At 41.7% G+C, this 27,500-nt stretch overlaps 1 protein-coding gene across 1 annotated transcript in view; it reads left to right on the top strand.

Annotated features, from left to right (window-relative positions):
* The window catches only part of LOC143284304 (guanylate cyclase soluble subunit alpha-2-like), a 68,446-nt gene that overhangs the window by 5,719 nt on the left and 35,227 nt on the right, over positions 1-27,500 (top strand). The window contains exons 3-5 of the mRNA XM_076591006.1: positions 6,185-7,943; positions 17,896-17,966; positions 20,493-20,620. Coding sequence (XP_076447121.1) covers positions 7,485-7,943; positions 17,896-17,966; positions 20,493-20,620 — 658 coding nt within the window. The 5' untranslated portion in view covers positions 6,185-7,484. The remainder of the gene's footprint in view (positions 1-6,184; positions 7,944-17,895; positions 17,967-20,492; positions 20,621-27,500) is intronic.

Here is a 27,500-nt window from a genome sequence, read left to right as displayed (position 1 = left end):
TGACATTAGAAACAGACATTACACGGCGGTTTCTCTGAAGACTTTGTTTCGTGATGTCCCTCCGTGGACACTAATGTGATTACTTTAAAAAAAAAAAAAAAAAAAAAAAAAAAAAAATCAGATTTGAATGTTTTAATTGCTGGAAGATTTTTAGAACTTCTTGAGTGAAAAGATTCAAACAGTGACTAGTTTTTATTATTTTGTACATTTTTACCCTTGACTTGAATTAGATGCTAACGTGGTGATAGCCTTAAGATGGCCATAGTTGTCGGCGAGGCTCTAAGCACTGTAATTTGATTTGATTATTTGCCCTGTTGTCTTCTAGCGAGCGGACGCAACAAATCCAGAGTCAGCTCAAATTACGTAACTGCACAAAATGCGAATCATTTCACTTTTTTTTTAAGGAGAAAAAAAAATCAAACATAATACATTATAGAGTGGAGCGGTGGCCTTGAGGTAACGTGTCCGCCTAGGAAGCGAGAGAATCTGAGCGCGCTGGTTCGAATCACGGCTCAGCCGCCGATATTTTCTCCCCCTCCACTAGACCTTGAGTGGTGGTCTGGACGCTAGTTATTCGGATGAGACGATAAACCGAGGTCCCGTGTGGAGCATGCACTTAGCGCACGTAAAAAAACCCACGGCAACAAAAGGGTTGTTCCTGGCAAATTCTGTAGAAAAACCCACTTCAATAGGAAAAACAAATAAAACTGCACGCGGGGAAAAAAAAAAAGAAAAAAAAAAGAAAAAAAAAGAAAAAAGGTGGCGCTGTAGTGTAGCGACGCGCTCTTTCTGGGGAGAGCAGCCCGAATTTCACTCTGTTGTGATAAAAAGAGTGATACAATACAATACAATACAATACAATACAATACATGAAACTGTCACTGGGTTAATGGAAAATATATCCATGAAACTTGAAGAAAAAAGGGGACATAATGGAAACCAGCGGCGGTCTTCATTCATGTTATACTGTTATACTGTCACTGGGTTTATGGAAAATATCAGTATCCATGAAACGGGAAGAAAATGAGGACATAATGAAAAACCAGCGGTGGTCTTGTTTCACGTTATACTGTCACTGGGTTAATGGAAAATATTAGTATCCATAAAAAAGGGAACATAATAATAATGATAATAATAATAATAATAATAATAATAATAATAATAATAATAATAAACAAACAAAAAAAACCCAGCGGTGGTCTTGATTCATGTTATACTGTCACTGGGTTATACTGGGTTAATGGAAAATGTCAGTATCCATGAAAAAGGGGACATAATAAAAATAAAATAAAATAAAATAAAACCCAGCGGTGGTCTTGTTTCACGTATTATCTAGTGTTGGGGGGGAAAATGCTATCGACCGAAGAGCGGTGGTTATGAACAGAAATCAAACACAGCTCTGGTGGTGAGATCGGCTTGCCTGGTTCTGGATCTCAGTGGCTGGCCCATCCATCGGGGTGGTTCCAGACTAATCTCTTGCTTTCTGCAGCGCTGTGTTTGCACAGAAACCTAACGTTCGTTGTACATGTGCCAACAAAAAAACAAAAAAACACAACAAAAAACGTGATTGAAAACTTATTTTGAAGTCTCCCGGGCACGCGTGCATATTTTCTTTTGGTCAAGGAAAAAACAAAACAAAAACAACAACAACAAAAAAAAAACCTAAAGAGTTTGGCTGGAATGATGCTTGTGCTAAGTCCATATACATTGATGTTTTGAGAGAGAGAGACAGAGACAGAGACACACAGAGACACAAAGAGAGAGAGGGTATTAATTTTCGAAATAGTTAAAAAAAAATCCACTTTTTCAAGCTTCCTTTTCCCCCTCTGCATTATATAGGGATATGTATCATCTGAAAGAAAAAAAAGAGAAGAAATGTTGAATTGTGACGTGTTATTCTATGGTTGTCGGGCAAAAAAATATCGAATTAAAAATATAATGAAATAAAGAAGAAGAAGAAGAAGAAGAAGAAGAAGACACCGTGTATACTTTTGACGTTTTAGCAGAATGGGATGCAGCAAGAGTAGCCCCATACGCTGACGGCCATAATAGATTTCTTTGCATTTGCGCTTTCTCACATTAACCCCCCCCCCCCCTTCCCCCCCGCCAACCCCCCCCCCCCGACCCCCCCCCCCATACCCCCCCAAAAAAACAAAACAAAACAAAAAAACAAAATAACGTAAGTAAGAAAAAAACAAACAAAACAAAGAAACACACACACACACACACACACACACACACACACACACACACACGAGCGAGCGCGCGCGCGCACACATAAAAATCAAGTTTTTTTTTCTCTCGCGTTTTATCATACTGTTTTACCGTTTCCCAAAGTACGCCACTCTGCGTGGATTGTGAAGTAAATGTTCCCATAGAAATGAGCTCAAGCGAATGAACATCGCTGTCTGTTCATTTTAAAACGGGGGCAGAGAGGTTCACGTTGCCTGAAAATGGGAACTGGATCTGACTGAATTGCTCGACTTTTCTTTTTAACGTTTTCTTGATGAAGGGTAAAAACTAAAAGCTGGAAAGTTTGCGCAATATATGCAGCTACTATGGTAGAGGTGGTGGTGGTGGTGGTGGTGATGGTGTGTGTGTGTGTGTGTGTGTGTGTGTGTGTGTGTGTGTGTGTGTGTGTGTGTGTGTGTGTGTGTGTGTGTGTGTGTGTGTGTGTGTGTGCCTGTGAGTGAGTGAATGAGTGTGTGTGTATGTGAGAGAGAGAGAGAGAGGTAGTGTGTGTGTGTGTGTGTGTGTGTGTGTGTGTGTGTGTGTGTGTGTGTGTGTGAAGTAGTGTCTGTGCTTGTGTGTGTGTGTGTGTGTGTGTGTGTGTGTGTGTTTGCGTGTGTGTGTGTGTGTGTCTGTGAGTGAGTGAATGAGTGTGTGTGTGTGTGTGTGTGAGGTAGTGTCTGTGCTTGTGTGTGTGTGTGTGTGTGTGTGTGTGTGTGCGTATGTATGTATGTATGTATGTATGTATGTGGAGGTTGGGGTGGGGGTGTTTAGAGGTAGGGAATGAAAGATGAAGTTGTTTTTTTTTCTTTTGAAAGTTCGGACATACTTTGTACGAGAAATATTTCCTTTTTCGCCATCTTTTGCTGTGTTACTCTTTGACCCCGCTCTCGCTGTGTCTCTCTGTGTCTTTCTCTGTCTCTGTCTCTGTTTCTCTCTCACTTCTCTGTCTTTATGTCTCTCTGTCTCTGTCTCTGTCTCTCTCTCACCCCCCCCCCCCCCTCCTCTCAAACGCTGATAGAGGCATTCATTTTCCATGATTCCTTTGTCTTCTTTTAGAACATCCCTTCTTTCGTTTATTTGTGTGTGTGTGTGTGTGTGTGTTTTTGTTGGTTTTTTTTTTTTTTTAATAATAAATTTATCTCCAACAATTTGCCTTCTACATATTATCTATCATTTTGTATTATACTGCATTTGCTTGTTCGTTTATTTTGTTTATATGCTATGATTTGAATTGATGTTAAAATGGTCTGTACAAACCTAGGGTAAGCTTTCGAGGTTAGACCACCACGCTAGTTTTAGGCATAGGTCAGGCATCTTTGGTTAAAAAAAAAAAGAAAAGAAAAAGTTTTAGATGTTGTTTTAGCATACATGGTTCAGTCTGCATCCTTGACATGTCCTTGAAACGGAAACCGGAACTGAAACTGAACCTCATTTTTGACTTCCTTGTTTTTTCACATGATTGAAAACCTGCGGGTCTATATTATTTCTTTCGTTTGGTCGATCTAAAGGATTTGGTTTAGAGAAGAAAACTAAACAAATAATGATGATAATGATGAGTGATGATGATGATGATGATGATCAGTAATGATAATAATAATAATAATAATAATAATAATAATAATAATAATAATGATAATAATAAAAAACAATAATAACTTATACCGTTCCTTTCCACACATAAAAACGAATCACAACTGCGCTGTACAATTAAAACAAATACCGACATAATCATGCATCATACATTTAAACACTGAAACGAAAACTTACATGCATGCCCTACATCTTACTTCATTCATCCGGGCTACTGGGTAATCGAACGCCTTTTTGACGGGCGCAATAGCCGAGTGAATAAAGATTTGGATTTCCAATCTGAGGGTCCCGGGTTCGAATCTCGGTAACGGCGCCTGGTGGGCAAAGGGTGGAGATTTTTACGATCTCCCAGGTCAACATAATCATGTGCAGACCTGCTTGTGCCTGAACCCCCTTCGTGTGTATACGCAAGCAGAAGATCAAATACGCACGTTAAACACGCTGTAATTCATGTCAGCGTTCGGTGGGTTGTGGAAACAAGAACACACCCAGCATGCACACCCCTGAAAACGGAGTGTGGTTGCCTACATGGCGGGGTAAAAACTGTCATACACGTAAAAGCCCACTCCCGTACATACGAGTGAACGTGGAGTTGAAGCCCACGAACGAAGATGAAGAGGAAGAAGAACGCCCTTCACTTTTTTCGGGGGTACTTCCACAGTAGTCGACACTTTCTGAAGTGCTGTATTGATCCAGTAGTTTGGCATGGGCAGACAATCTAGCGTCAGAGGAGCGTAGTGACTGCAGTGTCAGAACCACAGAGTTTGGGGCTATAGCGAGTTGTGGAATAAAGGAAGACAACAACAACAACAACAACAACAATAACAACAATGAAACATGTGGTGGACTGAAACTTGTGTTTGAAGTTCAGGGACATTGGTGTTTAGGGAATTAGAATGAATGAAAGGAAGAAGGGAAGGGAGGGTGGGAGGCATAGATAGAATGAAAGCACACACACACACACACACACACACACACACACACACACACACACATATATATATATATATATATATATATATATATATATAATCTGAAATTGAAATATAATCTATGAAGGAAAGTTAGGTTTGTTTTTTGACATTTTTTTCTTTGTATATATTTAAAAAAAATTCTATTGTTTGTGTGTTTTCCTTTTTTTTTTAAAATTCAAAACTAAGAACAGTGGTATTTCAGCCATTGGATAGAGAATCGCCGTGCAATTGTATTTTTAAGCAGCACATATCCAAAGGAACGCTGTCAAGCGCTCCCCCCGCCCCCCCCCCCTCTCTCTCTCTCTCACACACACACACACACACACACGCTTGCTTGCTTGCTTGCTCGCTTACCTGCTTGCTTATACAAACATCACCACCACCACCACCACCACCAGAACCGCCAGAGCCATCATCCTTATCAGCACCATCACCAAGAAGAAGAAAAAACTACAACATCAAACAAGCAAACGAAAGCGTAAAGACAGAAACTTTTTTTTTTTTTTTTTTTTTTTGCCGTTTCGTAACGACATCAGAACACACATGTATTTTCCAAATAGTTTCATGTATCATTACAAAAGTCATATTACGCAAATGTGTTCTACAAAATAAAAAGAGCACGTAATGGATTAACTAATTTCAGAGTTGACATGTGGATTAAATGGGGAACACGGGAAATGTTTGATGTGTGAAAGTCGTTATACCTTTATTTTTTTTTTCCTGTAATCAAATAAATGATCATATCATTTGCAGTTCAGCTTGAGAAAACTTTCCACGCATGCGCACACTCTCGTATACATACACATATTTAAATATCCCACAAGAAGACAGATTGTGCAACAAGTGTAGCATCCTGGAAGACGAAATCCATCTTCTTGATCATTGTATTAAATATAAAACCTTAAGGCAACAATTTTTAAAGGATATTCAAAATTCGAATAACACAGGACATATTCCCAGTCAGGTGATGCTAACAGATGATGAATATATACAAACAAGATTGGGAAAATTTGTTTATGAATGCTGCTGCAATTTACTGCATTAACTGATTGATTAATTGTGTGTTTTTCATTCGTTCATTCATTTACCATTGCACTTGTGCCTTATAAACCTTACGGTTTCATGACAATAAAATCTATTCTATTCTATTCACACGCACGTATGCATAGACACACACATAATTTATGTACCCCCCCCCCCCCCACACACACACACACACACACACGCACACACACACACACACACACACACACACACACACACACACACACACACACACACACACACACACACACACAACACACACACACACACACACACACACACATTTCCCAATGCGTACTTTGACTCTATACATTTGTTGTTTTTGTGTTGTTGTTTCTTTTCAGATTCTGGCGAAACAACCACGGAGAGAGCACATTAAACGTTCCAGAAATCCCTGGAGGACTCGACAATGATATATACATATATACTGATATCCAATATGAACAACAGCATGACGAGAAGCAAGGCTTGTCAGCAGCACCAGCACCAGCAGCAGCAGCAATAACCGTTACAGCTGTACCATCGTCACTGACGTCACCCACCTCGGTTGAAAAAAAAAAATGCATTAAAAAGTTCCAGACATGCTTCCTCCCTTGTATTAGCACCAGGGACAACAGCACTACCACTACCCTGACCACATCACTTTGTGAACAGAAAAAAAAGGAAAAGGGCGAAACAAAAAACAAGAAAACAAAAAAAGAAAGATAGGCAAGTGAAACAGAAAGAAATAAAGAAAGGAAGTGAGGACAAGACCACAAGAAAAAAAGAAAAAGAAAAAAAAGGAAAGTGAAAAGAAAGAGAGAGGGTGGGAAAAAGAAAGAGAACTAAAAGTCGACTGAAAACCCCCATTGCCACTCCCCCCCACCACCACCAACCCCCTTCCCCCAACCCTCCACACACCTCCCCCCCCCCCACACACACACACTTCCCCACCCCTTGTGGCCAACATTCTTGCAGTGGGGTTGACGGGAGCAGAAGCAGAAATATCAGATCAATATCCATCTCCTCTTTTCAACCGCGGCTTGAGACGACTGAACAGCGCGCAGACTGTGTTAAAACTTGTGCACGGAATAAATACTAACGACGTGTGCCTGCGACGTAAAAACAAAAAGCAGACACCCAGTTTCCATTTTCATATTTCAAATTAGTTACATATCGATTGCGCTCCTTTCCCGTTATATTTCTATTTCATTTATTCTTTTCTATCTTTTTTTCATTTTTTTTTTCATGCGACTGTGTGATTGCAGCTGCACTGTAGACTTTGTTACCTTGACTGTCAGGGATGACACTGCGCTAAACACCAGCAACAACAAAAAAACTGGGTTTACGACGTCATACGGAGCTGTTTCAAAGTTTGTGCAAAGTAAACAGTTAATGCATGACACAACAGGAAACAAGTCTCATTTATTTCCCCCTTGTTGCCGTATCCACACACACACACACACACACACAGCCAACCACCCAACCCCCACACTTTGTGAATGGCTGGTAACCGCTAGAGCTTCGTGCAACGACAATAAATTTGCCTCTGTTATTTTTTTTATTTTAATATATATTATTATGTAGTTTTGGGATCTCTTTTCTGTGGTTGAAAACGAGAACACCTCGACTTTGTTGACGCCCTCACTACCTTGATCAGCCAGTATGAGCTGCCCTTTCAAAGCCATGCAAAAAGACGCCGCTGAAGCAGCGAAAGCCAAAACGGGACAGGGCATGACTGCAAACGGCGCACCAACGACCACCACCACTGCAGCCGGAGATGGGATGCCGGCTCAGGCAGCCGCTGCCGCCAAAGTCACCTTCGCTCCGGGCGTGCCGATTCTGGACGGGAACAGGAAAGCGTCCGGCTCCGGTTCTGGTTTTGGTTCCGATACGGGTCAGGACGGGACTGGTTTGAGGTCGTCTGGGGAGGACGCGCCAGCTGGGGGTGGAGGCGGTGGTGGGGGTGAGGAGGGGAGCTCCTCCCCAAGGCTGAGGAAGACCAGCAACATCTCCACGACGTCCTCGGGAGGCTCTGAGGGCGACGGCTCGGAGGTTGGCCCGGACCGGAAAGTGGACATCAACGGACTGATTGAGGGCGTGGGGACTCTGATCATTCCGGCTGTGAGTAGTCTGTGTGGGTGTGTGGGGAGGGGGGTCGGTGTGTGTGTGTGTGTGTGTGTGTGTGTGTGTGTGTGTGGGTGGGTGGGGGGCGGTGTGGGGGAGGGTGTGTGTGTGTGTTGTGTAGAGTGTGTATATGTGTGTGTATGTGAAGGGGGGGTGTGTGTGTGCAGGGTGTTGTGGTGTGTGTGTGTGTGTGTGTGTGTGTGTGTGTGTGTGTGTGTTGTGTAGAGTGTGTATGTGTATGTGAAGGGTGGGGGTGGGGGGTGCAGGGTGTTGTGTGTGTGTGTGTGTGTGTGTGTGTGTGTGTGTGTGTGTTCGATATATATTTCGTCTCTGTTATACTACTACTATATCCTCTCTCTCTCTCTCTCTCTCTCTCTCTCTCTCTCTCTCTCTCTCTCTCTCTCTCTCTCTCTCTCTCTCTCTCTCTCTCTCTCTCTCTCTCTCAAAGATTTGTAATATCTGTATCCTATCCAGTCCTTTTGTTCACGATTGTTAGATATCGTTCACATTCCCCTTCACCAGGGGCTGAGGCCTAGTGTGAATAAACCATCTTCAGTCAGTCAGTCAGACAGTCTCTGTCTCTCTTTCTCTCTCTTTCGCTCTCTCTCTTTGGCCCGCTCCCTCCCATTCTCTCTCTCAGTCTCTCTTTGTCTCTCTGTCTCAGTCTCTCTATGTCTCTCTTTCATTATTTTGCCCTCTCTTTGTCTCTCTCTCTGATTGCGTGTCTTTCTCCATCTTTTTGTCTCTTTGTACCTGTCTCTGTCTCTGTCTCTCTCTCTCTCTCTCTCTCTCTCTCTCTCTCTCTCTCTCTCTCTCTCTCTCGAACATGCACATAAACATTGGCAGAAATAATGTCTTTCCTTTAGTTTTTTTTTTCCCCCGCCTCTTTTTGTCCATAACGTTATGTCAACCTGTTCTGTTTGCTTCTGTCTCTCACTATCTCTTTCTCTGTGTCTTTTTTCTTCTCTGTCTCTGTCTCTCTCTACCTTTCTCTCTCTGTCTCTCTCCGTCTGTCTCTCTGTCTGTATCTCTCTCTCTCTTTCTCTCTCTCTCTCTCTCTTTCTGTCTTTCTCTGTTTGTATGTATGTCTGTCACTCCCCTTGTGTATAGATCTCTGTCTGTGTGGATGACATGTGTCTTTCCCCAAGTTTTTTCCTGACCCGTCTCTCGTCCTCACCTCCCACCTTCCGGCGACTCTTCACACACTGACTGACCATGCTGTCATAACATGACGCCCCCCACGCCCTCCTGTCTATTGCGCCGCTCTGGGGAGTTTTGGTCTGATCTCTCTCTCTCTCTCTCTCTCTCTCTCTCTCTATATATATATATATATATATATATATACTCTCTCTATTATATACTATCTCTCTCTCTCTCTGTCTCTCTCTCTCTCTCTCTCTCTATATATATATATATATATATTATGTTCTCTCTCTGTGTCTCTCTCTCTCTCTCTCTCTCTCTCTCTCTATATATATATATATATATATATATATATACATATATATATATATACACTCTCGAGTAGAGAGAGAGAGAGAGAGAGAGAGAGAGAGAGAGATTATATCCCAAAGACATACAACAGTTTACAATCATATTTCAGAACTTTCCAGAGAGAAAGAGAGAGAGAGAGAGAGAGAGAGAGAGAGAGAGAGAGAGAGAGAGAATGTGTGTGTGCGTGTGTGTGTGGGAGGTATGGGAGGGGGGGGGCTTTCGGGAAGTGGGGTTGGGAGGGGGGGGGGGGGGGCAGGTTCTGTTCCAAAGTCTTTAAACAGTTTACACTCATATTTCGGACGTTTCGAGAGAGAGAGAGAGAGAGAGAGAGGGGCGGTAGTGATGGGTTTGAGGGGTGGGGGTGATGGCGGGGGAGCGGGGCTGGAGGGGGAGGGGGTTCTGTCCCACAGTTTACGCACATATTTGTGACGTTTCCAATCACAGGTTACAGACTGAGCACAGAGCTGCAGAAAGCAGATATAATTCCCTGAGGGAGAGGGGAAAAAAGGAAGAAAAAAAAAAAGGAGGGGGAGGGGGGGGGGGGGAGAAAAGATCCACGGCCAAGCACAATTATTTAACTATATTTTTTTTCTTAGCCAAAGCTTTCTCGTCACAGCGTTTTCGTGGCTGCTAGACTTGTAATAGAATACTAAAATCACGGGTCTTCTTTCGGGTAAAAAAACAACAGGAAAGTGATGGTGGGATTTGAGAAGAAGGAAAGAGAGGTAAGGGAATATTGTCATATTACCAACAGATGTGCTGCTTTTTTTCCCCCCCCCATTTGAATTGTGGAGGGTCGAGGGGAAACAAACACACACACACACACACACACACACACACACACACACACACACACACACACACACACACACACACACACACTGCACACACACACACACACACACACACACACACACACACACACACACACACACACACACACACTGCACACACACACACACACACACACACACACACACACACACACACACTGCACACACACTGACACACACACACACACACACACACACACACACACACACACACACACACACACACTGCACACACATACACACAAACGAGGTACCCGTTTTAGCATTTAAAAGCTATCTCTTTCAAACTGAGGTACTTCAAAACTTTCGAAACTGAATTCCTAATCTTTCGCGCACTTCTTATAGTAAAAAAAAAAAAGAAAAAAAAAGAATGCACTAACTTTGTATGTTTCCCTATATTTCTGCTATTTTCAGTGACTTCCGCTAATTTTCTGTCAAGCAGGAAGTCGAACGGGAAGTGTCTGCAATTTAGCCAGTGTATTGCGCACTCACACTCGGCTTCATAATCATCTGTCTTCCTGTGCACCAAAATTGACGGTAAACTTTTTTTTCTTGGCAAACTTGGCACTGGGAACATAATAGTATTTTCTTGGCAGTAAGAGAGGCATACTTTAAAATGAAGGAAATGAAGAATTGAGCGTTGAGGGAAATAGAAATGACATATCGGTGAAATATGAGAACGAAGAAAAAAAAAAAAAAAAAAAAAAAAGCGAAGAAATCTACCGTGCGTGCCGGGGTTGCCTTCTGAAACATATTTGCACTTCTTTTTCAATATTTCATCAACAAAGCATATAGCAACGGAGCATTCAGCATTCAACAACAGACAACGTTTAACCGCCTTTTTTTTTTTTTTTTTTTTTAAACAACGAACAGTAACATACAGCATATGAAAACTCTCATGTACAGCAGTTAATAAATCCGCAGAAGACAAGTAGAAGAGGGAAGGAACAACAGGAAATGAACAACAACAACAAAAACTGCCCCAGATATCTTCCCGGAGAGGAGAGTTCTAGTTTCTCAAAGATGCGAGTGTGCCATACTATATTTAACATGATTGGTTAAGATGCACTCTCCATCCCCCACACCGTCCTCCTCCTCCTGCCCCCACATCCCGGAATTACCCACAGATATGCATACCACTTTCAGCGCGACTGTACTCTGTTCTGATTTCCGGAAAATGAATTTACGCTCTGTGTAATTCTCGATTCTCTTCCTCTGAGTGTACGTTTGCGTGTGTGTGTGTGTGTGTGTGTGTGTGTGTGTGTGTGTAAGATGGCTGTGGAGAGAAGAGAGAGAGAGAGAGAGAGAGAGAGAGAGAGAGAGAAGTCAGTGTATCTTCCATTTTAGAGAGAGAGAGAGAGAGAGAGAGAGAGAGAAGTCAGTGTATCTTCCATTTTGACGTTGGTTGAACATATGAACTGACAAGACAGTAATGTTGTGCTTGCTGTTAAGTGTATACTTTCATCCTTTGGTTTTGTTTTCTTTGCTCAGAGAGTTGAATGGCGGGAAAAAGAAAGAGGGATGTGTGCTTTCACCAGTATGTTCTCAAAATATAATTTGTGTTTTTTTTTCATTCGTCCATCGTTCGTCCACACACACACACACACACACACACACACACACACACACACACACACACATACATACATACATACATAAACACACGCGCGCGCGCGCGCCCGCGCACTCTTTCTGTGTGTGTGTGTCTCTCTCTCTCTCTCTTTCTCTCCCTCCTCTCTCTCTCTTTCTCTTTCTTCCCTTCTTTCTCTCTCTCTTTCCACCCCTCTCTACCTCCTTTTGAGGGGAGGTTGACTCTTTCTGTGTGTGTGTGTGTGTGTGTGTGTGTCGCTCTCTCTCTCTCTCTTTCTCTCCCTCCTCTCTCTCTCTTTCTCTTTCTCCCCTTCTTTCTCTCTCTCTTTCCACCCCTCTGTACCTCCTTTTGAGGGGAGGATGACGGAATTGTGCTTTTTCATTTTGTCCTTCAATTAAAAAAAAAAAGAAAAGTTCATTCGTTCGTTCGTTCTTTCCACCCCTTTCAGCACCCCCCCCCTCGCCCCCCACCCCACGCCCCTCTCCTTGTCTCGCAGTCTTTTTATTTTGTTTATTTGTTTATCTTTATACCTCCCTTTTTATACCGCAGAGATGTCAGTGTAAAAGCGGTTGGAGGTATATCGGCTATGAGCAGTTCAGCAGTGTTATTCAGACACTGTGAGTGGAAAGAAGTGAGGATGAGAGGGGGCTGGGGGAGGGTAGGGGAAGAGGGGGTAGGGGTGGGGGTGGGCATAGGTGAAGTTGGGGGGGGGAGGGAGGGGTTTGTGGGGGGTGGAGGAAGGTGGGGATGACCGAATCGCTCTGTCAAAGTCATTCCTACTGAGTGGCCTAGTTACTCAACTGCAATTTCGCCGCGCTGCTGGCTGGTACGATGAGGGGTGGGGTGGGGGTTTGGGGGGGTTTGGGGGGAAGTTTTGGGTGAAGTGTTGGAAGGAATCGCCTTCTGTCAGTGCCGATCTCACTGCCCAGTTAACTTTGTTCCCCCCCCCCCCCCCCCCATACACTCCCCCCACCACCCCTGCAGACGGACAACACTGAGCCGCCGCGCGCCCAGTTTCCGCCAACACCGAAGAGCAATCGCGTTCGCTTTGTTTGACGTTCACTGCCATCTTGGGCCCGCCAAGTGTAGCCTGCCGCTAGATCACTCTGCTTCCCAGATAAAAGAATAAATACATTTACCTAACAGTTATGCCGCGCTGTGCTTGCGCAATCACAAACAGACAGACAGACAGAGAGAGAGAGAGAGAGAGAGGCGTGAGACTGAGCGTGTGCTTGAGTTATGATGCATGTCGAAACTTGGATAAAGGAATTAGGACTCTCTCTCTCTCTGTCTCTCTCTCGCTCTCTCTTTGTGTCTGCCTCTGTCTGTCTCTCTCTGTCTCTGTCTCACTGTTACCCTGATGTCAGTTCCACAGTTTATGACTATGAATGATTTGTAGCAAGTTGGGTGGTCGAGCTTTTCTTTATGATTTTCCTGTAATCATCGCAATATGTTTTATGTTATGATTTTGTGGATGTCATTGTTCTTGTTTTAGTCGTGGATTTTCTGTTTTTTGCGGCTCTCAGCAATGTGTTAATTTATCTGTAAACCGCCGTTATTCTATTGTTCATACATTGTCCCCCTTGCCAAAGGATAGCATTGTCAATGGCAATAAAACAATGTCCGTGTCCGTCTCTCTCTGTCTGTCTGTCGGTCTGTCTATCTGTCTCTCTCTCTCTCTCTCTCTCTCTCTCTCTCTCTCTCTCCGATCTCTCCGATGATAGATGATAACGAACAGACAGAAATGAATCAGAGAGAAACGAAACGAAACGAAACGAAACGAAACGAACTTTCGTTTTACCAGGGAAACCAGAGAAGTAATTGATATGCTTTTCCCACCCAGCCCTGGGGGCATAAAGAAGAGAAACACCAACAAACAAACAAACAACAAGAGCGAGAGAGAGAGAGCGAGAGAGAGCGAGAGAGAGAGAGAGAGAGAGAGAGAGAGAGAGAGAGAGAGACACACACACACAGAGAGAGTGAGACACAGAGAGAGAGACAGAGTCGGAGAAGAGAGAAGAACGATATTGTTTTCATGAACTTTGGCCATGGACCACAATTCAAAACCAGGGGACTGGGGGTGGGCATGGGAAGGGGTATTATAACACTTGAATAGATGACACAATATCATAATGTTCATGGACTTGACATTAATTCTACTTAATTAGGTCTGAGTATATGATTTCTCCTTTTGATCGCATGGAAAATAAATTTTGATACATGGAAATTTCTCTGCTTGTTGTTTGATCGGAGAAGTGAACTAAGAGACATGTTTAAACAGTCTTGAAGAAATTTTGTCCGTAAATCATTATATACAGAACAAACAAACAACAAATGGTATTCATCTTCTAGTTCACCTTGGCAAAAAGGACAATGCTTTAAAACATCATTTTCAGTGTACCTATTAACATTGTTATTTAAAGGAAGCACATTAAATCGGGCCTGAGACAACGCCACTCTGAAACAATATTCATCAGCATTTGTTATGTATTTTTCTTTTTCAAATACAACTTTGAATGATCTGTAGCATGAATATCTGTCTCTATCACTAATAGTACCCGACCATTCTTGAATGAAGATATCTATAAGTCTTTGCTTGAAAGAGAGAGAGAGAGAGAGGGAGAGGGAGAGAGAGAGAGGGAGAGAAGCAGAGAGGCGGACAGACAGACACAGACACACAGACAGCCCCACAGTCTGACTGAACCGACCGGTTGTGTGACAGTGATCAGATGGCTCCAGTCGTACAGCCCTTCAGCTTCTTCTTCTGCGTTCACTCCTATGCACACGAGTGGGCTTTTACGTGCATGACCGTTTTTACCCCGCCATGTAGGCAGCCATACTCCGTTTTCGGGGGTGTGCATGCTGGGTATGTTCTTGTTTCCATAACCCACCGAACGCTGACATGGATTACAGGATCTTTAACGTGCGTATTTGATGTTCTGCTTGCATATACACACGAAGGGGGTTCAGGCACTAGCAGGTCTGCACATATGTTGACCTGGGAGATCGTAAAAAGTCTCCATCCTTTACCCACCAGGCGTCGTCACCGTGATTCGAACCCGGGACCCTCAGATTGACAGTCCAACGCTTTAACCACTCGGCTATTGCGCCCGTCAGCCCTTCAGCATTTCCGCGCACCCCGGATACACGGCCACAGGAGGGCCATGACCTGTGACCCCCAGCACCCTGACCCTGACCCCCCACAGTTATTGACACTGGAGGAAGGTGGCAGAATGGTGAAGACGCCCAGCTGCCAATACCTCCAGACAACCCGTGAGGATGTGGGTTCGAATCCCGCTCTCGCCGCCCTTTCTCCGAAGTTCGACTGGGAAAAGAAACTGAGCGTCTTGTCTTTCGGATGAGACGATAAACCGAGGTCCACGGTCGGCAGCACGCACTTGGCGCACTGAAAAAGAATCCATGGCAACGAGAGTGTAGTGTTGTCCTCTGGAGAAAAAAAAATATGTAAAAAAAAAAAAGGAAATCTACTCTGGTAGATACACAAATATATACACAAATATCTAAGCATGCACTCAGGGCCTGACCGGGCGTATATGGATTTGTCCGAACGCAGTGACGCCTCCTTGAGAAACTGAAACTGAAACTGACACTGGGGTCAGGGGAGATGACTCCCCGGCCTCGACACGATTTAATTTCTGTCTGTTCCTTATCGTCAGTTTGGTTTCCGCAACAGAAGCGCTGTATCGTATACGGTCAATCCACAGGCTTTGGCACTTCCTTGAAATTGTAGTCACACGTAACAAAATTCATGAGCACACGCCAGCGAAAAAAAAGAGAACGTGACAACAGCAAAGTGATGGTAAATACAAACAGTGTGTCAGCATAGTATATATTATAATATATTCATCGGTCATTTTAAATATGCACTAGATTTTTACACTACAGTATAAAACATGTTTTTTGTAATTTGAAAAATGATTAGAATCTGATGCTTTTATCTTACATTTTTGTCATTCTTACGGAGGATATTTTGCACCCACGTGTATGTTACATTAATGACTACCGATGTTCTGTCTGCTGCCCATCTCTTTCCCCACTTCACTTCGCCTCCCCCTCCCCACCTTTCCCACGCCCCCCCTCCCCCCCCCTCCCTTCAACCCCTCCCCCATTCACTTTAACATAATTATTTCCCCATCCGCCCCAGTCTCCCTCCATCACCACCCACCCCTTACCTCCTTTGCTATATATATATATATATATATATATATATATATATATGTGTGTGTGTGTGTGTGTGTGTGTGTGTGTGTGTGTGTGTGATTCACACATTGAATGAATAAGCTTTAGCAGCGTTGGTAACGCATTAGTAAACTTGAACAAACGAACCACTAAACAAACAGACAGGCAAAATAAGTTTGCCTTTTTTCCCCCGTTTTGTGAATCACACGGTATGGTGTGAATAAGCTAAAACATGTCATCAAAAGTTACCACAACAATGGCAGTGAAAAAACAACAACAATATTTGAAGAAAAAAAAGGTCAAATACAATTATGATTCATAACTGAAAAAAAGTGTAGCACAAAACTCATAACACAAAAAAACTAGCCCCCTTTTTTTTTAAAGTCGCCATTGATTATGTCTTAATGAAAGGCAAATATTTCACAACACTGACAATATTATTGGTGCTTGCTTTCTGAAACCAGCAAAAACCCTTTGGCAGAAGTGTGCTCTTGGACGTATACGTCCAGTTGACATTCGTCACATTGCAGCGAAAACCTTTCTGCCTTAAATCACTGCCAAGACCGCGAATGATTATGCAGTCTGCTTTGAGGCAAATGAACTCCGCAAACCAAACACACGTGAGCACCATCGCAAAATCGTTCATACCTTTCACTGCACATTTATACAAGCAAAATATTGCCTTAAAAAAAAAAGAAAAGAAAAAAAAAGTCAGCAACTGAAAAATACTCTTCGCTGGACCATGTTGGTTTGTTTGATGTTGCACTTTGTGAGAGGATTAGGAGATTAGGAACAGAGCCTTTTGGAAAGCAGAGAGGTTTATTGGGGTTCCATTCATGAAAAAGTAATCCATTTTGACTGGTGGGGGAGTGGGCAAGGGGGCTGGGGGGGGGGGGGTATTTGTCTGATGACCTGCATGCCGTAAGAGGTGTCAGTTGTAGTTCTGCTTGAGTTTGAAAGTTTGAAATGAAATGAAGTTCTATTTAACAAGCGAAACGAGACAAGCAATGGACACGTTCTTTCCCAGCCAGCACTGAGGGTGAATGTTGAAACGATCTGAGGAAAAAAAATATCATTATTGAAAAGAAAAAAAAAACAATAAAAAAACAACAACAACAAAATATGGACATAAGTAAAAACATCAAACTCAGCTCAGTATGGCAAAAAATGTTTGATTTATGTTCATCAATCATAAGCAGAATCTATCTCTCTCTCTCTCTCTTCTCTCTCTCTCTGTGTCTCTCTCTCTCTCACACACACACACACACACACACAGAGGCACGCACGCACGCTTTGAGGAAGACAAAGGGTGAGGAGGCGGGCGGGGGGCGGGGGTGGGGGTGGGGGGGAGAGAACTACAGACTGGGAAATGTGGTATGTGTCAGCCAACTTTTGACATAGCGCGGAGAAAGATATGTCAGTCACACGTTGTTGATGATCGTTGTCAGCAGATGGAGGTAGAACACATGTTCAAGATGACAAACTGCTTTTTCTGTTCCTCCTTCCCCACTTGTTCTCCATATTTCTAGAAAATACAACAAAAACCTTGATAGCAAAACTGATACCCTTGCAAACAGGTGAGAGAGACAGACAGACAGACAGACAGACAGACAGACAGACAGAGAATTACATAGACGGAGTCTGAGTGATCACATCATAAGTGTGTGTGTGTGTGTGTGTGTGTGTGTGTGTGTGTGTGTGTGTGTGTGTGTGCGTGTGTGTGTGTGTGTGTGTGGGGGGGGGTGCGCGTGTGTGCGTCTGTATGTGTGCGTGTGTTTGTGTGTGTGTGTGTGTGTGTGTGTGTGTGTGTGTGTGTGTGTGTTTGTTCCAGGACTATTTCGTGAGACGAGCAGTGACCGAGTTGATCAATGCCAACAACCATCAGGTCATGAACCGTTTGCGGTAAGTGGTCTGTGTGTGTGCGTGTGCGCGTGCATCTTTTACAAAAGCGTATTTCTTTTTTTTTCCCCTTCTTTTTTCTTAAATCTTCTTCTTTTTTGTTTGTGTGTTTTAATCCATTGACCAGAAACCTCAGATCTTTTACAAAAACTTTCTTGTGTGTGTGTGTGTGTGTGTGTGTGTGTGTGTGTGTGTGTGTGTGTGTGTGTGTGTGTGTGTGTTTCTTTCTTTCTTTCTTTCTCTTTTCCTTTCTGCTTGTTCTTCGAACTGTTGTTGTTGTTGTTGTTCTTCTTCTTCAGCTGCTGCTGCCACTGCTTCTTCTTGTGCTAATTATTTTTCTTCTTCTCTTTGTCTCGTTCTTCTCTTTATTCTTCGGGTTCTACTTTTCCTTCTCCTTTTCGTAGTTATTTTTCTTCTACAAGGAGAGAGAGAGAGAGAGGTAATGATTACGGTAAAGATAACGATAACCAATTTTTTATTCAAATTCTGAATCTGAAAATTGAATCTGAAAATCGTTATCGAGAGAGAGAGAGAGAGAGAGAGAGAACTCACTGTTTTAATGTAAGGCCACCGACCTGTATACATATAAATGCACGTTATGTACACACACACATATGAAAACCAAACCTTGAGTTGGATGAACAACAAAATGTTAGAAAGAATAAACTTATATCTAAACTAAATAAATAAGGGTAATTTAGAAAAGACTCAGCGCTTCCTACTCTCTGTTTTAACGCATAAAAAAAATGAACATTGCTACATCTCTCGACACAATGCTGATGATATTTTGAAGTAAGTGGGATAACTTGGGAATCCTTAAATTTTGTATATGCTTCGATAAGTATTTCTTTCTTAGAGTATCATATTGTGAACAAATTGCCAATACATGAATTTCGTCTTCGTACCCTCCACAAAAGGTACAGTTTTTCAGGCGATCCTTATAACGGTCATAAAGTTCGTTTACTCCAAATCTGAATCTAATGAAAGACGATCTGAATTTGGAAATGGTAAGATCAAGTAGATATTTTTCTTGCTCCAACAATAATTAAAGGAACGGTATGTTTCATAACGATTTCTACCATATAGTTTGCTTGACCAGTCCTGTTTATAACAGTGCGCCATACATTGTTTAAATGTTCTAAGGAAAGTTTTCTCGTTTCCTACACCACCATTAAACCAAACTTCAGAAAATCCATAAACATCTAAACAGCACTTTATTGTAGATGCTAAATATCTTAAATGACCTTTTGACAGATGGTCATCTTGCTCACACTCATAATACACACTTGTTTTTTGGAATTCTCGTTATGGGCATCCGCTGCAGTTTAAACCAGTATCTTAGTGCGCTAATGCAGCTATCAATGTACAGAGGATACCTACCTGTATCACCGTTCGGCGTTTTGGGGTTTGCATTCAATTTTTTTTTTTTTACTTGCAAGTAAATGAACTGGTTCTAGTGTTTTTAAAACGCATAGTTCCCCATAATTCTGTTGCATACAGCAATATGGGTTTTACTTGTGCATCAAACAGTTTAAAAAACACAATTCTATCCATGCTCTAAAGATTCCAAATTGTACGCACTATTTCGACCACCCTGCCTTTTTCTTTGCCCACCTATTCTTCTAACGCAGAAACAAAAGATAGTTAGGTAGTCAATCGGAAGCTAAATATTTATAACTGTTTACATTGTCAATTTCCTCACCATTATAAAACCATTTTTCAGCTTTTGACAAATGACTACTTTTTCTACAAATCATTATTTTTGTTTTGCTCAGATTTGCTTTTAGTCCGAAAGTTTTTAATGCTTTTTCAAGATTGTTCAGTTGATTTTGTAATCCAGCTGAAGAAAATAAAGCAATGTCATCTGCAAACAGCAGGATAAATATTTCTTGTAAACCAGGTATGAACTGAAAACCATGTTTTCTATTTTTATTAACCTCATCAGCAACTTCCGAAATCAAGATTTAATATAGCAAGGGAGATAACAAACAGCCTTGTTTTACTCTAGCCGGGCAGTCAAAGACTTCTGATATAACAGGACCCCAGCGAACACAGGACTGTACGGAGCTATACATTCCTTTGATCATGCGGATAATTTTAGTTGGCGTTTTTTTCTTTTGAAGTACTGCCCACAAACGATCACGATTAACTGAATCAAAAGCTTTCATGTAATCAATGAATGCGATATATAGTTTACTCTTCTTCCTGCCATAAAGACATTTTTGCATCATGTTACACAGAGTAAAGATATAATCAACTGAGAGAGAGAGAGAGAGAGAGAGAGAGAGAGAGAGAGAGAGAGAGAGAGAGAGAGATATTAAAATAACGATAACGATAACGATTTTTCTTTCAGATTCTTTACCTGTAAATCGTTATCGAGAGAGAGATAGTATGAAAGGGAGATAATGATTACAATAACGATAATGATTTTGTATTCAGACTCAATCTGAAAATCGTTGTCGAGAGAGAGACAGAGACAGAAACAGAAACACAACACCCAGACAACTTGGAACTGTTGATGTCTTCCAGGAAAACGAGCAGTGCGCTGCTGTCGGAGGACGCGTTGCAGAGAAGCTACAGTGACCCCGCCCTCAGGCATCACGTGATCGAGGACCATGTGCTCTTGGACGTGGCCAGTGAGTCCGCCGAGAAGCTGGGTGAGTGAGGGTGTACTTGCCGTGTGGATGTGGGTGTGGGTGGTGAAACCAGTTTCGCGGTTTCAGCTTAAGAAAGGCATCAGTGAGGCGTGCGGAGTGATCCATATACGCCACACCACTACTGAAAGAAAATAAAACAACAACAACAACAACGACAGCAACAACAACAGCAACAACAACAACAACAACAGCAACAACAACAGCAACAACAACAACACCAACAACAACAACAGCAACAACAGCAACAATCAGTTCTTGACAAAATCTTAGAAACCGAATTGAATCGTTTCAGATTTCAAACTGTTTCTTTGTTTGGGAAAATATTGCCAATTCTCGGCCTGACCAGAAAAGAAAGGAACAACTGAACAAGACCAGACATGATGACAAGACTAGAGCAGACTTGTCTGAACTTGTATGACCTAATAGAACAGAACATGTTTTTTTCTTTCTTCTTGTTCTTCTTGTTCTTGTTCTTCTTCTCATTATTATTATTATTATTATTATTAGTAGTAGTAGTAGTAGTAGTAGTAGTAGTAGTAGTACCATCATCATCATCATTAATATTATGATTATCATAATTATAATTACCAGAATTGACAACGAATAGTCTGGTAAGTTTTTTTTCCTTCTTCTTCGTCTTCTTTCCCCATTATTCTGTGAAGTCACTGGGGATGACGCACTCACGAACTCCTCGTCATCTCCTCCAGGTCTGTCGATTGTGACTCAAAGATCGGGTCTCTGCAACTGGGTTTTCTGTCCATTCGGCAACGTTGACAGTCCATCCCTTTTTTTTTCTTTTCTTTTTTTAAAATATTTATTCTGTCTTACCGTCCGTTTACCTCTCTGAGCAGTTCGTTGAAATATTGTTTTTTACCAAAGCCACTGGGTCTTGTGACGTGACCATACCAACGTAATATTCTTTGCTTAATTAACTAATGTTGGCGGCAGAGGTACGATGAAAGAAAAACTGAAAGAATGACTGCTGAGTCTTTGGAATCAGCAAATGGAGAAAGTTTATAAGAAAAACTGTGGGTTGTTAAAACCCCTAGGCTGTCTATATGACGAAATAACTCGTCAGCGCAAGCATGTACGCTTCGCTGCCACAATGACGAGATAACTCGTCATCGAAATATTCTGACTCTTCCCTGGTTTGCATTCAGTTCGTTGACAAAAATCCTGGAAGCTTTAGCTTGGGGAATCTTTCTAGATTCTATTCATTGCGAGAAACACCATCTACGTCATGGGGCAGTCCTTTATTTGAACGTTTTGGTTGGGTTACACGCCGCAGTGTTTGCCTCACTCTCTCCTCGCTCGCTCAACAAAATGTCGGACTGACGCCGTGCTCAAGACATGCGATCGTAGGCAAACTATATCAACCAAGATTGCTTTCTTTAGCTGATGCTCAGAAAGAATTGAAGCCTATATTCGAAGGTGAAGACAGTGATGAACATTTATAGGACGAATTGTTTGAAAATAATGGGAGCAATCAATACAGTGGCCAAGATACGACTATCAGTAAGTGATGCCAGCTGTACAGCTGTAGCAGTCGACAGAAAGTGACCGAATTATTAGCACGATACAGTGTGAGCGATTTTCTTGGCACTCAGCCAACGCAGTCTGATGAGAACTGGATCAAGTGACCCTGTGAGAGGGGTGAAGAGGAGGGGGGTGGAGACTGAGGGGACGTGGCCTCATATCCATATTATCACTTGGAGAAGTCACAATGCATTCTGATCCTGTCTCTTTTTATTTTATTGTGGTTGTTTTAGTATGATTTTGTGTTTGCAGATATCCATTTGTCCAGAAAATATGATATTTTAGTAACAAATTACCTGACTAATGTTTGTAATGAACAAGTTGAAAATGTGTCAAAAAACAAAACACTGATTTCAAACAACACGTGTCACTGAAAATATATAAAATGGGTAAACATCACATATTTTGTATTCTTTATCCATTACCTTTCAGAAAATATATACTTTTATGGGTCTTTCTCCAATAACAAGGAGCACAGAAGTTTTTGAAAATTTATACCCGTTTTTTTGTGGAAAAAAAAACCCTGGCAAATAAATTTCACTTAAATCTTATTTTCCTGGCAGGGAAAGGGTAAATAAGACTCACGTTTGGACACCTTTCATCAACAGTGAGTCATATTTTACAACCCACAGTTTTTATACACTTTCTCCACTTAATGTGGGCATATGTTGATATGGTCCAGTGAATTTGACACAATGGTTCACTGGGGATGTGATCTGTGTATCTGATGGTTAGTATCTTGCGGTAACACCCTACAATTTCCATGGCTTGGATCATTCTTTCTCACCAAGTTATGAGAGTCAATGCGTCACACGCATGCAGGGAGACAGAGGAGGAAGTTTTGTTTAATGTCCCGTCACACATATCGGTGATTGAAGACATTTTGTTAAAGTATTTATGAATACATCTGAGTATTATCGGTTAGAAGGGGTGGGAGATGTGGATGAATGGAGGGTTGGGGGAAACTGGGCAAATGAGGGTAAACATATGGGTGAAATTTGGAAGACAAACAAAACAAAACAAACAAACAAAAAAAAACAAAACAAAAAAACAACAAAAAAACAAACAAAAAACCCCCCCTCTAAATACAGTTACAGGAAATTACTTAAAGCACTTCGTAAGAGAGAAGTCGTTAAACTGACAAGCGAAACAACTGATAATGAATGCAAAATGTCAAAAACATCAACGTTCTCAGTCACTTGTGAAGACACACTTTCAGGGAGACAGAATAGATATGCGCACATGTGTCTGACCTGCTCCTGTATCGGATCATGTAAAGTCCACACTCTTGTTCGTGATACAAATGTCTGCGCCATCACCTACTGTTTTTTGGGGGGTTTTTTTTCATAGAAGCGGGAATCTGACTTTAATCAAAAGATTCTTGGCAAGTGCTTTTGTAGAGGCGCGGTAACCCCCATCCCCCACTCCCCCTGAAACACACACACACACACACACACACACACACACACAGAGAGAAAGTTTTTGCTAAAGGTCTGAGGTATCTGATGAATGGATTAAAACAAACAAACAAAAAAAAAAAAAGAAGACGACTTAAGAAAAAAAAGAAAAGAAAAGAAATACGCTTTTGTAAAAGATCTGAGGTTTTTGATCGATGGATTAAAGCATTATGACGGGAGGGGCATGTGCTACTCACGAGTTCAAGTCTCAAGGATGTCTGTGTTGATAAACTTCTTGCTGGACTGAGCTTACGTGCTGAACATTTCTTCATTTTCACCCTCAACAAATGTCTCTCTGGTCTGTTTGATGGGCTATCAGCAATATTTCGCAGACTGGTTTAGAGGTACATGCTTGTGTGTATGCAGGCGAGTGAAAAATCTACATTTTCCACTACTGCTGTTGCTCCATTTCTTTCAAACTTTTAAAAAATTCATTTTATGTATTTTTTGCGTTTACATTTTGTTGATATGAATATAGACACTATATGCAGTAAAAAGTAAATATGCATCACGAAAAAAAAAGAGAAGAAAATAATTATTTTTTGTTTTGGTCACAAAATTATTGGTGTTCCACTTTCATGAAGCAAGGTCTAAACCGTATAGCTTTTACATCAAACCATTTGTTTATTTTAGTGAAAAATGAAATTGACCGGGCAAACTAACTGGCCGGAGGGGGTGTAGAAAAATTGACCTGACACCTCTTTCCGCACTGAAGTGATTACGCCCCTCGACCGGAAACTGCTATCACTTCCGTGCTTCCCTCGTTGCCGTCTCTGAAGAGAAGAGCTTGTGTGTGTGTGTGTGTGTGTGTGTGTGTGTAAGCGTGTGTGTGTGTGTGTGTGTGTGTGTGTTCGGACAACATATGTACACAGCTGAACAAACAGGACACATGTGAATAACACAGGTACACAGCTGAACAAACAGGACACATGTGAACAACACAGGTACACAGCTGAACAAACAGGACACATGTGAACAACACAGGTACACAGGTGAACAAATAGGACACAGGTGAACAACACAGGTATACAGGTGAACAAATAGGTACACAGTGAACACAATTATGTTCAGGGGTGAACAACATAGGTACACAGTTGAACAACATAGGTACCCGTGGTCTAGAATGAGTCAGTCATTCTCTTGTTTCTGCGTTCTTTACAAGATGTTGGCTGACTGAACGCAATGAGCATGCCACGGGCAAAGAGGAAGGAAATCGTTGCTTGATCAGTACGGCACCATTGATACATCATTCCTCTGATACTCGACTTCTCAGGATACCTCACGTCAAAAGTAAGACCTATGGACACAGATCGTTTTCTTTTCAATCGCCAAAGACGTGGAACAAGCTCCCTGATAATCTCCGTCATTCTGATTCCCTCGCATCTTTTAAATCTTGTCTCAAAACTCACCTTTTCCCTCAGCAATAAGTTCAATTGTGGCAGGTCCACTTCCTTTGCGTTAGCTGTGCTTGACTATGTGTGTATGTGTACATAACTACATGCATGTATATGAATGTGTATTGTGTGTGCGTGTGTTTATGTAAGTTTGTGCCTGCCTATGTGTGCGTATGTGTTAGGGTAGCTGTTAGATACACATGTATGTTAAAATGTATGTATGCAGTGTGTGTGTGTGTGTGTGTGTGTGTGTGTGTGTGTGTGTGTGTGTGTGTGTAGTCACATTTTGGTGTGTGTATGTAACATTGATGTAATGTTTTATGTCAACAAAAGCGTTTTTGTAAAGCACCTAGAGCAGATTTCTGGATAGTGTGCTATATAAATATCCATTATTATTATTATTATTATTATTATTAATGCGCTTGTCAAAATCCTCCGCTTTTATAAACGCAACATCACTTTAAAAAATTCCCAGAATGCTCACACTTGGAAGGAGCTCTAATGCAGCAGTAGAAAAGCCCTCAAGTAAGTCACAAGTAGATCGTATACAGATGCAATTTTATCTTTGAATCTGCAACCGAAATTGTGTATATGAGAAGGGTTCTCTTGATCAGAAAGCACATTTGGCAAATCTCTTGAGCTACCCGGTAATGTATATTAGGAGAAAATAAAATAAGCAAAGCCCAGTACTAACCCCATTCCGGTCACAACACGGTTTTTTATTTATTTAATTTTTAAATGAATTTTTTTTACTCACTTGTGTAAACAAAGTGAGTCTATGTTTTAACCCGGTGTTCGGTTGTCTGTTTGTGTGTGTGTGTGTGTGTGTGTGTGTGTGTGTGTGTGTGTGTGTTTGTGTGTGTGTGTGTGTGTGTGTGTGTGTGTGTGTGTGTGTGTGTGTCCGTGTGTCCGTGGTAAACATTAACATTGACATTTTCTCTGCAAATACTTTGTCAGTTTTCACCAAATTTGGCATAAAAATAGGAAAAATTCAGTTCTTTCCAGTCATCTTGTTTAAAACAATATTGCACCTGTGGGATGGGCACAAAAAAACAAAAAAAGAAGCCTAATTATATGCAAACTGCACTTACTGTTATATTTATATTTTTTGTATTCTCTAAACTTGGCACTTTGACCTCTTATTCTGACCCAACAAGAAGAGGAGTCATTATTATCATTTTTTGTTCAAACAGGAACTTCTTTTGCTAAGCATGGAATTTTTATTCATTTTGCAAACGTATTGGTGTAGGTAGTAAAAATGGGAAATTACTCTGTAATTAATGCTAGGGGACTTAATTCGCTTTAAACTGATCTTTCTCATCTTAAACATTACATTTTGAAATTATACTCAATGCATAAAAAAGCTTGGATTGTTTTTGTTTTTTTTAACTATATCACAAGTGAGTCTTGAAGGCCTTGCCTCTCTTGTTTTGTTTTTTTGTTTGTTTGTTTTTTTGGTTTTTTTATAAACGGATTCTGAAAGTAACGTACATTGAGCTTGAGCTGAAAACATAGGGGTATCTGAGCACTTTAAAAATTGCCTCCCATACCTGGACCTGAAAAAAAACAAACAAAACGCACAGCATCGCTCGCTGCTCGTTCCGATATCCTCCCGCTTGAAACGCAACATCAGTGATGATTCGACGATAGAGGCACTTCTGAGGGGGAGCCCCGTGGCTGCCAAATGAGCAGCCAGTGCAGCCACTGATGGTTGCCACAGATAAACACTGGACGTGCGTGAGTGCGCTCACGTATTTCTTGGCTTGCTGGATGGGGGGGGAAAAAAAGCAAGAACAGAACTGCGCCAACGCTGAACAAACTCACTTGGTGTCTTCCAGTAAAGGAGTCGACGAAATTAATTAAACGATTGAAAAAGGCAAGCTGATACTTTTTTGTGAAGGGAAAACTGTTCTGGCTCAATCAGTAATGTTCTCTCTCTCTCTCTCTCTCTCTCTCTCTCTCTCTCTCTCTCCTCCCCCTCTCTCTCCCTATCTCTTCCTCTATCTCCCTCCCTCCTTCCCCCTCTCTCTCTTTTTCTTGTTTAGAGAGATAGCTACTTTATGCGCAGCTTTTGTTTCCGGTCTGATTATCATATTTTCTTTGCACCTTATATGAACTGTTCGCTCATCCCTTCATTGGGAGCTATGCTCTGTTATGCATAAATCATTCGTAACCGAATCCGCACCCCCCCCCTTCCACCCTCTCTCTCTCTCTCTCTCTCTCTCTGTCCATAATACAACAACGAAACACTCACATCACTAAATATCAGATGAATAAATGACTATAAAAGCAACCACAATCAAACCTTCATTTTTTTCCCGTTGTGTCTAAAACAGCCATTCACGTGGTTTCATTTTCTCCACGTCTCCGAGAACGGTTCCGGAAACTTTGCATGGGGTCCGTCAATGTCCTGAAAGCTTCAGACAAAAAAACCCACAAAAACAACAACAACAACAACAAACAAACAAAACAAAACAAAACAAACCCAAACCT

Source organism: Babylonia areolata, chromosome 7, assembly GCF_041734735.1.
Source record: "Babylonia areolata isolate BAREFJ2019XMU chromosome 7, ASM4173473v1, whole genome shotgun sequence".
Taxonomy (NCBI): domain Eukaryota; kingdom Metazoa; phylum Mollusca; class Gastropoda; order Neogastropoda; family Buccinidae; genus Babylonia; species Babylonia areolata.
Note: the sequence above shows the minus strand (reverse complement) of the source record. Positions and strands in the feature narration are given on the sequence as shown.